A 12117-nucleotide genomic window follows, 5' to 3' on the forward strand; every position below is an offset into this window, starting at 1 on the left:
CAGTGAAAAACAGTCGCTATGCTTGTGTTCAGAGAATGTGCTCTCTCTTGTGGCCCTGCTCTTTCAGTGAACTTTTATCTTGCTAAAATGAATATTTTACGATTAAGAACACTTGGTCACATCTGGTACTTCTCGAAAATGGTTGCATTTCCAAGAATAGCATGCAAACATGAAACCAGAATCACAAGCAGATGTTTGCTAATATGGCCATAGATAACCTTTCAGCTTCACGCTTAATTTTCATGAATAACCATCTGTAAAGAATGCAGATTAATGGAGAGCAGAGATGATCTCTGTCAGTGTCAATATGTTAACTTTACTGTATTGCTGATATGGCAGTCGTTACTATAAAATAGCATTTCCTCACTGTATAAAATTGTCAGCTGCTGTTTTCAGAAGAGCGATGCTTCCTTGTTTTTCACTTCGTCATACTATTTTAGGGTTGTAAAAAAAGCATTTTTAGCGTACAAGGTGGCTACTTGTGTCAACAAAACTGCTAATTGTGGCTTGATTCCTTAGCAAACTTTTTTTCTTTCCTCCCAGCTATCAACAGAGTCAAGATGTGGAACAGAGTGAACCTCTGGCTCTTTCTCCTGGTTAGCTTTCATGTAGATCCTGTGACAGAGCTGGTGTAAATGGGCTATTGTTCACTTGACTCCTGGCTTTGAACAACCATATTTAAACTTTTTTTAAAAATCCAAAATTTCAACATCTATCTATATCCAGGTCATTGTATTTTGCTTCTCTTTTTGTACTATTCCTCTGACTTATATTTGGTTTTGGGTAGCTCAGCTTACAGGTTTTGCAAATAGTTCACTGAAATAACTGCCCATGGCCAATGGGCTGGGAGACAAAGGCCTGGGCTGTGCTGTGTGCCGCACATTGCCTTACTATTGTGTCCTTGTCATGGTGGAACCTTAAACACTGACAAAATGCCATAATAGGGAAGACATGACATGGGGTGATGTTGGAAGCATCCCTTAAAACCTGTGGTTTTTGGTTGCTCCGTGTGTGAGGTGCCCACCATCTGCTCTCTTTTGCAGAACCCACCAGACCCAGGTGTTAGCGTGGTTCTTGGCAGTGGTTTGAGACTTCAGAATGGGTGTGAATTTGAGAAATAAGTGGTAACAGAGATGAGTTTGGAGGATGATGTGCATTAGCAAATGTGCTTGCCCAGGAGAGGAGCCTTGCAGAGGAGAGGTGCAAAGTGCTGATGTAGTCAGTTCAGAAACTTCCAGATAGCTTGTCACTTGGTGAGAATATTGATGTTCTTCTGAAACAGAAATGCACATGAACAGAAAATCTGTATCCCAACATACACATTTGTAGACAATATGAAAGAACTGTTTGGAAAAATAGCACATCAATAAGAATTCTTTGGAGCCTTTCTCTCATTGTAGTTGAAATACCTTCAAAGAGAAGCTAACAATTAAAATACATTCAGAAGAAAAGTAGCCTTGTAGGCATTAGGAAAGGGGTGGGTAGAAGCTTCATGTTAATAAAATATCCCAGCTAGAGTATTATTTTGCATTTCATGTTCTTTAGTTGGCTCCCTTGGTAACTTACAAATGGATAATAAAATTTACAATTATAGCTGATTAGATATTATGAGTTCTCAACAAAGTATGTTTATGTTCTGTATGCAATTATTGCAGAGTTGCTGGGCACAATTCTGGTTGAATCTGAGCTATCTTTTGCATTCAAGCAATTTAATCTCTTCTGTTTTGTATGAGGAGAACATACTTCATTCTTCAAACTACAGCAATCGTCAGATAAAGAATTTTTTAAAATCAGTTTGTCACTTACGTAGAAAGCTAATCTAATTTCATGAAATAATAACTATGCAAAAGATTTTGATTGTGTCAAGTGTGATTCTGTAGGCTGTATTCAAGTTTCAATAAGCAACGTTCTCAGTTTGGAAGCAATAATTCCAGCCACCCCTTCTGGCTGCTGTTCCTACTGGTTTGCTGACCTGTGCACCTTCATGCGTGTCAGCCATGTGAATCCCAGTCATGGTTCTGTGGGTTCTCTGGGCTCTTGTGTGGTTTGGTGTGGCTGTCAGGCAATGCATTGCTGCATTGTATTGCAACGAAATATAAACTAACAGGTTCTGGTGTTCTGCATCTTGCTTTCTCTTTGGATAGCTCTCACTAATGCAGCCAGTTATTTTTGTATATGGCAAACTCAGCATTCATTGTCACCTACTATTAAGCAGTGTTCTCAAGAATATATATATTTTTGTTTTGAAGTTTTGGAAGAAAATGTGCTGTAATTATCAACCTGCCAAACTTTGAATATGCACTATTGGCCTTAAGTTTAGGAAATGTGACTTTAACCGCAGTCAGATGTGAGTTAAAGGAATAATTTCATGTTTATAAATCAGGTTTTGTTAGACTTGGAACCTTGGTAAGGCTTATTTTTTCCAGGCATAATCCCTGTGAACTTAAATTGCATTAATTGCAGAGCTAATGATTAAACTAATACATTCCAGTTTGTTGGGATTGTTCCTTTTGTCCTTCTTTCTTTTTTATGTAAAGGTCTTATTTAAAATCTTGAAACTTGGAGATAGATGTTGGTAAAATAAAGCTAAAAGATGCTAATATGAATGCCTGGAGTTCACTTTGGGCAAATGTCAACTCAGCACTGTGGCCAAACACTGAAAGGCAGCTGCTGTTGTAAAAGTCTGATCATCTGTTTGCTGACACCTGTTGTGGGGTGTCACTACTGGCTTAAAAATATTTGATTTTGTGACTATTGCAATATTTTTGGTGTGTATAGCTGCTAAACTGCTCATACTGCCAGCTTTAATTGCATTTTAACAAACAATTTTTTTGGTTAGTCAACCTTGATGATTGTTGTGTGCAGCGTTTAAAGCTGCGGCAATGCTGCAGCTGCCAGGAAGGATGTAACTGCTGCTTTTGAAAGGGGCTTTGTCACATGGACTCTAAAATCCTTTCTTCCTGTTGTAGGTTTCCCAAAGGCACGGTGCTGCAATGCCCCGGAATGCCTCATGGCAGAGGTCCCCGGCCGCCTCGCTGGAGCGTGGCACTGCCCTGTAGGGAGCTGGGTAAGTGTGACAGCTGTCTGCAACGTGGGCAGCACTGTCTTACACATCTCATGTGGTCAGATGGGCCTTCCTGGTAGCTGGGAAAGACTTGGTAATGTGGACTGCTTTGTCAGCCCCTTCTTGCTGTGCTCTCTTGGCTTAGTGTACTTTGGAAGAGTATCTGCTGGGTGGAGATGCACATGCACTTTCTTTTATTTCTTGTGTCCTTAAGAGAGATTCCTCCAGAGAGGTGGCTGTGTGGGGATTGAATGGGGAGGATATTGTGACTGAATTGGCAGGAGATGGATATGGTCACCAGGATGGTGAGTTGACCCTTTACCAAGTGCAAAAGAGAAGTGGTGTGGTGGGGAAGGCAGTTTAGAAGAGGTGCATTTAGTACATGCTCTTGCTTCCCTCTCTTAAAAAATGGCAAAGGTCTGGAACATCACTGCCTTCTCTGCCACCATCAGTGTTTATTTCCTTCACACATCTTGAGTCTCATCACATCTGCCACGTACTACTAAATAATTTTAGGCGATGCTACCTGTCTTGGAGTAATTACTTCCTATGTGATACGCCTGTTGAATTATTGCCTTTTTGCAAGTTAAAGGTGCAGTGGGTGGATAAGACCTTCTGTCTGGCCATGTAAGAAAGACACTTAGCCATTTTCTGTGCCTGATTAGGAATTGGGTTATTCTTTGTGGTTTTATCAGTGTATAGGTCAGTATATCTGTTAGAATGTCTTGCTGAACTACAGCAAATGCTGCTTACAATTCCTGTCTTTGTGAATCAACCTTAACATTTGTGTGCCAGTGGTTGTTGGTTTATGGATGGTTATCAGCTTTTTTGACTGTGGACTTCTGGACCCAGAGGCTTCTCCCAGTAGCCCTGGTAAGAAGCCTCTTAGGTCTATCAGGAATCTTTAGGAACTAATTCATCTGTACTATATGTCAGAGGGAAGGACAGTTGAAGTGCTGACTGGCATCTCATAACTTCTGTTAATTGCATATATGGGCAGGAAAGAGATACCTGAAGTAAAGAAATACAGTCTTTGTTTTTCTACAGCTAAGAACAGACTGGCTGAATCCTCTTGGATAGCCTGGAGCCTGAATATGCCAGGCTGAGTTGAGAAGAAATTATACTGATTTATATAGATAACACAGGCTGATGCTGGGATGGTTCTTCAGATTTCTGGTTTAGGAAAATTGCAGGTTACTGATGGATTGTTGCCCTTTGGATTTAATTTAGACTCTGACAAGAATGCATTTTCATACTTCAAATTCTCTGAGGCCAAATATTTGCGGTTTTGGTCTACTAATATACTTGCTTTAGTAAGCATCAGCTAAACAAGGCAGTGACTGACAGCCATTGTCAGTGTCTGAGTTAATGGGAGAAGATGCTGCTGATATTGAAATTACCTATTCTCAGGAAGTGACCTTCCAAAGTCATGCTGTTAACCAGTTGTCCCTTCTTGTCCCAACTGATCAGCAACAGTCATTTAACTTCTGATCATGTTCTGCTCAGGGAATTGTGTTCAGGACAAGAGGTTACTCTGCCTCCCTGGAGGGATTGACTTCTACTCACCTCTAAGCAGTGCAGTGCAACAGTTCTTGCTCTTCTTACCTTGAGGTCTGGTTTGCTGAGTTACCTTGTCACCAGGATTTTGGGGCCAAACCACTGCTGGTAGCCCAAGTGTTTGAAGCTGTTTCTGTTCATCATGCTTTGCATTCATTATACTGGCTGCCTATAGATAGAGTTTAAATTCACCTCACTCTTATGGCTGCAGTTCTGAGGGCCAGGATCTGAGCCTGTGCCAGACACCTTTGAATCTGAAGTACTGCAATTTTTAATTCTATTTTTTTTAGTAGATTTAGCATTTGCAAGTGGTCTCCTGTTTGAGGTTTTGCTATTAACTCAAGCTAGGAGCCAGCAAAGCTTTGAAGTGGTGTCTGGAAAGAGGATATCTCAGTCTCTCCCTTCAAATATGATTCGCATCCCTCTAACACTGAGTATATATTTAAAGTGTATCTTTTTCAGAGAACTAAAACTCTCTCAACAGTTGATTGTGGACTTATTATTTAGACTAGGATGGTTTAATTCAGTAGAAATATGCCTCATAATTGCTTTTCATGCTGCTTTCATGTGTGAGCACCTTCCAGCATAGGTTTTTTTAGGCTCAGTTGATTTCAATCCAGTCATTACTGGCATTCACTGGAGGCTAACTCTTGCATGTACTAGTAACTGGTTAAAACTGGCTTGGTAATACCAAACTAAAACATCATTACAGGCAACCTAATCTGAAAATGGAAATGTTTTTCTTGGTGGAGTGAAGCTGCAGGTTCCAGCCTCTTCCCTACATGCCTGGATTCCCAGAGCTGTGTTGGAGCTTTTCCTCGTCTCCACTGTAGCCCAGTGAATTTTATGAGCTGAAACAAGACCATTGCAATGGCTGTCAATCTGGGTAAGGGTTGCTGAACAACTCTGGCTGCCATGATACTATTGTGTCTTCCCCCCTTATACTGTTCCCAGAGCTGTATTTGGAGAGCCCTGTGAAAATGAGGAGATTGAAGGCAGTCTTGTGGTTGTTTATTGCTCTTTATTTTCATTAGCATTGCTGCTTCGGATGCACAGCACATATGTTTGGTTTGCTGCAATAGATGTATGCCTTAGGAAATTCTGCATGTTCAGAATGTGTTTTCACGTTTACTCCTGATTTTCAAATCCGGATTTTTTTTTGTTTGTTTGTTTGTTTGTTTTCCTAAAGGAAAAGAAAGTGCAGGTGTTTCTGGCTCACATGGTTATGTCTTGCTTCTGATTCTCCCTCTGAGTCTTTATTGTCACACCTGTTTTCTTTTGGTATCTTACTGCAAGTGCCCAACTTGGAAATGGGCTTTTCTTGACTTCTTGTGAAGGCATTTTCAACTTGCATTTCTATTTTTTTTATTTTGTATGCGTAAGAAAAGCAGAAGTACCCAGTGTATGATTTTCATTTCCTGACATGAGTAAGTCAGAATTCTTTTGCTAAATATATTTGTCTTTGTCAGTATGTTGTTCTAAGAACTGTTTGCTCTTCTTGTTCTTTGCATGCATTCTGTAGGGTTTCTGCATTTCATTTTTGCTTTCACCTTTCTTTAAATTTAATCAAGAGAGAACATTTTGGTAGTGTAGCACTTCTTTTATTTCTTCCTTCATTCCTTCCTTTCTGGGATGACTGTAAGCTTGGCTCATTCTGTGGGATGCTTGTTTTGTGGGTGTTCACATGAAGTGATTATGCTGTATGGGAGGAACTGCATCCTGAACAAGTGATTAGTTTGTTCTTATCTGTACTCTGTTCATTACATAAGCAACACATGAAAATATGTGAACGTACTCGGTCAGTCTGGATTTCATCTCAGATCTGGCAAATCACGGGTTTTGGCACTGAGAGCAAGTCTATATTTCTGCAGCCATCCTCATATTTGTAAATGAAATTTACAAAAATGATTCTTCTGAAAACTGCAAGTTCATAAGAGAGTCAAATGGTTTATTAGAAATGAGAACACAAAGATCCTTTTTTACCTAATTCGGTGTTTGTGATAAACACCAAGTAGTAGCTCTCAGATGTTCCTGGATCCTGAAATGCTGGATACAGCCTTGAAGAAGAAGCCACATGTTCCTCCTTTCATTTTCTACCACTTACTGGTGCCTTAGTTCTACTACTGTAGCATCTTTTGGATGAAAATTTCTGTGAGAGCTACTCCAAAAGTAATGCCTCCTATTTTATTATGTTGGCCCATAATGTCAGAGGTGGATGTTGGTGGTATGGCAATAGAGTTGGAACCTTCTCATCAATATTCTGTTATATTTTGTTGCTGTGTGACAGATGGCAGCAGAGGGGCAGTCTGACAGAATGACATCTGACACGAAAGTGTGTATGAAGCAAAGGTGTGAAACTGAATTCCTTCATGTAGAAAAAATTGTGCCTGATACTTGCACCGACCCAACTCACTGACACTTGCTGAACGTTTCTGGAGACCAGACAGTGGATGTGAGCACAATGAAGTGGTGATGTGCATTTCAGCAGAGGCAGAAGTGATGTGAAGGACAAGCCACATTCTGGATGGCTATGCACAGTTGTTACACCACAAAATGAATAGTGTTTTGATCAGCTCATCTGAACGAATCAGCTAACAGTGGTGACTATGCTGAAAAATAACATCTTGTAGCTGAGAATTTGCTTCATGAAATAGTGTCATGGTGCTCTTTGTATCTGTTGTAGTTTCTGTGGAAATAAAAAGGAGGCATTACTTTCACGGCTACCTACATATATGTCTATTTCAGTTGAGTACTTACATTTATTTTCTGTGAGATATTATTTCTACTCCCTCCTTCCCAAGTTGTCAAACTTTTTTCTTTCATTGAAATCCCAATAAGGAGGCCAATTAACCCCCTCAGATTGTCTTCAGAGACTGGGCCCAGCACTTGATGAGCGCTTGGCATGATCTGTGAAGTATTAGTAAAATAAAACTACGGTACCTTGTAGTGAGTCCCAGTGCATCACACTTATTCTTAAGCATTGAATCTATACCCATTTTCAAGGCAGGTTCATCTTGGTATACTCTCACCCAACTGGGTATTGATTTCTGCCATCTTGCCTAAAGTTGTTAATATGTTCTCTTCATTTTAACTCTCTTTATTTAGGAGGACTTACAGGGCCCTCTTTGGGAGACAGGAGTATTGCCAGTCCTCTGCTGAGATAGTGACTTGAGGAGCCTCTTGATTTCTTTATTCCTTGTCATTATCTGTAAAGCTTTCCTAGACTTTGAAAACCTGATTTTTCCTTTCAGGATGTTTATGTTTGTCTAGAATGGGAGAGGATGAATTTTGGTCCTTTGTGAACTTAAAAGGAAGAACGACCAATTCTTCCACTGAGAGCTGCTAAAGAATGCATACTTTCAGCAATGGGACATGTGACTGGGGAAACATATCTGACTTCTCCAATATCTGAAGCTTAAATCCATCTACTTAATCTCAGAACATGGGGAAGGAACCCTCTACCATGACAGATTTCTTGTTGCTGTAGGGATGCATTGTCTGTTCACGGTCCACCAGGTGACGATCAGTTGGTATCTTCTGGGGATATTGAATTCTGTGAGAGTCTATCATCATCTCAGGTGGCCTGGTGGCCTCAGGCTGATCTCGTTTATGTAATGTCAAAAGTCAGTTGTTTGATCTTGGGACCGACTCCTCACTTCTGTATTCTTCCACTGAAGTGTTTGTTCCTCGTTTGTTCAGCAGTATTTTCAGGAGAACGGGATGCATTGAGCTGTGCACAGCCTGTCCTCTACAGAGTGTTTTATTCCTAGCAAAACCTTGTTTTGTTCTTCCTGAAAGCTCCCTCTCTGTTTTGTGTCTGAACACCAGCTTCTCTGTGGATTTTCAGTTTGGTTGTGCTTTTACCTCCAAGCCTTTCAACTTCTTCTGAGACTGAAATATTCCTGCTGCTTTTTGTCTATCAGGAGGGCCAAGGGACTTGCTGGAAAGCTGCTAATGCATTTCCCATTACTGTCCTCAGCCTAGGTGGTGTCAGTTAATATCCATAGATAATTGGGATTTTTGTTGCAGCTTCCTTCCATTTCTGCCATGAACTGTGCTACTGTTGATTAACATAGAGATTATTTGGCATTTGACAGTTAGGGGGAGGCATTATTTATTAACTTTTGTCTTTTAAGTGTTTGGTGAGGGACAAGGACAAGTATGCAGGGCTGTCTAGTACTAGTTGCATACAAGAGAGCATATGGGGGGACAGAGCAAAGACCAGACACATTCTATAAAATGTAGCAGGTAGCGGTAGCTTGAGGGTGTTTCTTTTTAAAGTACACCTTTATGTATACCAGCATTCATAGAATCACTGAGGTTGGAAAAAACCACTAAGATCACCTAGTCCAATCATCTCCACCGTACATACTAACCATGTCCCTCAGTGCCACACAGACATGTTTCTTAACACCTCCAGAAGCCAACTCTGTTGGCAGCCTATGCCAATGCATTACCACTCTTTCTAAGAAGAATTTTTTCCTAATATCCAACCAGTATCCAATAACCATTATCTAATTCCAAGAGGAAAAAGATTCAGTGCAGGGATTTTGATGGTGTGATTGAAAATCTTGGGAAAATGTAAAAACAGGTAAGTTCACAAAACCAGTGTGACTACAGGAGAAATATCCTCAGTACAAAGATTCCCTATGGTCCACTCTTTCTCTGTTGAATTAATCAAGAGTTATAAAGAATGCACAAAATGTAGTCATAGCTGCAGAGCACAAAGAAATGGATGTGAATGTTGAACAGTAATCACTGTGCTAGAAAATATTTCTGAAATAGTATGTGCTTTTTCTGTGGTTGTTTTTTTTTGTTTGTTTCTTTAGTTTTCAATAACACTAAATCCAGGTAGTTTTCAAAGCCTAAATCAGCAAGTGGAACACGCTGATTTTGAGGTGTAGGAGGTTATATTTATGGTTGGAGGAAGCTTGTAGGGACTTTGTCTTGAAAATTATTTTTAACAGGATGAAAAATGCTCCAATTATCTGTTGCTCTTTCCTGTCTATATAATAAAGGAATGAAAGATCACAAATTAGTAAATGAGAGGAAAAAATGGGAGTAACATCAGGAAATAGATCAAGAGCAGTACTATGGGAAGAGCAAATTAGAACAGCTGTTTTTGGTTTTTCTGGGAAATCAAGAAGAAGAGAAGAAAGGATAGATTTTTCTTGGATTGCACTTCTCTTTCTGGTCTAAGGCTTTCCCCACCCCTTGGACTTTCTGCTTTTCTCGGTTGTTTTTTCCTCCTTTTCTTGAAACAGTTGCTTCATTGAGAACTAGACTGGAGCCTACAAAGGCTCTATAGTGGAAGAAGAATAAAGGACAGAAGTTCCAAATGTTGTTGATCTGGGCTGGATTTGCCTGTAGTTCTTGTTCCTTTGCGGTGCAGCCATGCTCTTGGAAGCAAAATAAGGCTGAGGGCCACATGGCAGTGTAGGTGGCAACGGGCCCCAAATCCCACAGCCCTTTGTGATGCACAGCCCTGCTTTCTGAGGTACACTGAAGGATGCCTGTGGCTTGTGGGTGTATGATTTATGGCCTGTGAACCAAGGTTGGCCTGCTTGGCAGCACCACACTACTGTGGGCTTTTACTACATATTTGTGGTATTTTGGAAGTTTATTTGCTATTACAAGCTTGTCGCTCCAAGAAGAGTATAAATACGAAATAAAAACAGTAAGGTTTTTAAATGCAAAAGAATTTGAGCAAAAGTATAAATCTGTCTACCAGCTTTTAAATTTTTTATTTTTAAATATAAAGAGCTAGTAGCCCATTGTTATTTGTGTGAGCTTCTCAGAAGTATTCTGCTTCTGCAAACACCAGACTTCAAGAACTAAGGCTTTGAAAGAGCCAGATGATATTGTGAGACTCGAGGGGGAAAGATATGATGCTGATAGCACTGCAGATAGCTCCTTCAAGTAGTCCCTCAGCTTCCACAACCCTTTATTCTGGGACATGAAAGAGAAACTTGAGCCAGCACAGAATTATGGAACTAGGTTACAAACCTGGAGCTAAACTATTTGTTTAGTTAATGTGTTAGATATTTATTTTATATGCTTATTTTGGTTTAAGGCCAGTATGTATTTGGAAAACTCCTTCTTACTCCACGAGAGTTCTTCCTTTCAAGTAATTAAAGCAAGGCACTAAGCAGCAGAGACAATGAATTGTAAAAATTCATCGCTGGCTACAGTAAGAATTTGAACCTCATCCATCTGTCAACAACAACAACAACAAGCCTATCAAAAAGCACATGGTCCTGTAGCTAAAACAAATCTGGATTCTGGCAGACAGGGTGAGAAGTGAGTGCTGTGAGAAGAGGAGAAGCTCTGCTGGGAACTGCCCATCCAAGCAGAGAGCTCTGGCTGCTCCTGGATTGGAGAAAAAGGCAGTCCTAGTGAGGGAAGTGATGATGCTATCACATGGGATAGTGATCTTCAGAGGTAAAAATTGGTAACTACAGTTCCTTGTTATTCCTAGAGCACAGTTTAATGTGCTTTTTCTGAAGGGTGCTGTCTCCTACTAAGTGTTGCTGAGCATCTTATGTGCAATTTGAGTGTTGCCAACAAGTGGCTCTGCATAGGATGGGTTCAGCCCTGCAGTGGAAATTGTGGATTAGCATTACAGAAAACTATCTTAGACTACACTTCTATAATTTATGCTCTGCATATGCATGAGTATTTGCTCTTACTACTTCACTCGAGGAAGGCTCTTAAATTAACAGCCCAATTAATTAATAATGCCAGCTCACCATCATTTAATATTGCTTAGATGATAGCAAAATACTTGCCAAAAGTTTTTCTGCTTGTTACTCTTATGTGTAATTTTATGTCGATGAAGCTGTAGTCATACAGCTTTAACTGGGACTTCTAAAGAGAAAAATCATTGAGTGCTGTTCATTAGATTCATTGCTGCAGTGGAGAAGTAAAACTCAGCATTGGTTGTATACTTGCCACAGATAGGACAGTTTGTGTCTGGTAGTTGGAATTTGTGGGGTAACTCTTGCAGGTGGCTTGACCTTGAGTCACCCAGCACCCTGTTAAAAGCACTGTACATGTGGCTGACTGTTTTCTCAACTCACATTGAACCTTCTCTCAGTCACAAGCAATGCTCTCCGGAGTTTTTCCATCCTCTACGTCTACAGCCTTTTCAGTAGCGTATGGTAGGAAGCTCCCTCAGATACTGTTGAAAAGGATAGTTAGCTCAAATGCATCCTTATTTGTAGCAGAAAATTAACTACTGCATAGATTAAAACTACAGTTTTAATCTATGTGATGTTTGAAATGGATTAGTAATAAGAAGACAACTGTTTTCATAGCTACAAAAAAGCAGAGGAATGACTAGAGAGAAAATGACTGTGAAAAGCCAGGTCATGAACATCTATCTCGTGGAGTGTCATGGACCAGCACCTTAGTGATGCCCTGTGCTGCTGGCTGAGACAGAAAATAGTGAGAGATACTGTCTGCATCCCTCAGGATGAGTTTTATGTCCAAAGAAG

General features: G+C 40.2%; 1 protein-coding gene across 1 annotated transcript in view; it reads left to right on the forward strand.

The window, feature by feature from the left end:
* Positions 1-12117, forward strand: part of KIAA1217 (KIAA1217 ortholog) — a 349470-nt gene that overhangs the window by 12777 nt on the left and 324576 nt on the right. Inside the window, exon 2 of the mRNA XM_042888183.1 lies at positions 2970-3067. Within this exon, the coding sequence (XP_042744117.1) occupies positions 3004-3067 (64 nt within the window). The 5' untranslated portion in view covers positions 2970-3003. The remainder of the gene's footprint in view (positions 1-2969; positions 3068-12117) is intronic.

This window comes from Lagopus leucura, unplaced genomic scaffold (assembly GCF_019238085.1).
Source record: "Lagopus leucura isolate 7727_CA_CO unplaced genomic scaffold, USGS_WTPT01 Super-Scaffold_100157, whole genome shotgun sequence".
In the NCBI taxonomy this organism is placed as follows: domain Eukaryota; kingdom Metazoa; phylum Chordata; class Aves; order Galliformes; family Phasianidae; genus Lagopus; species Lagopus leucura.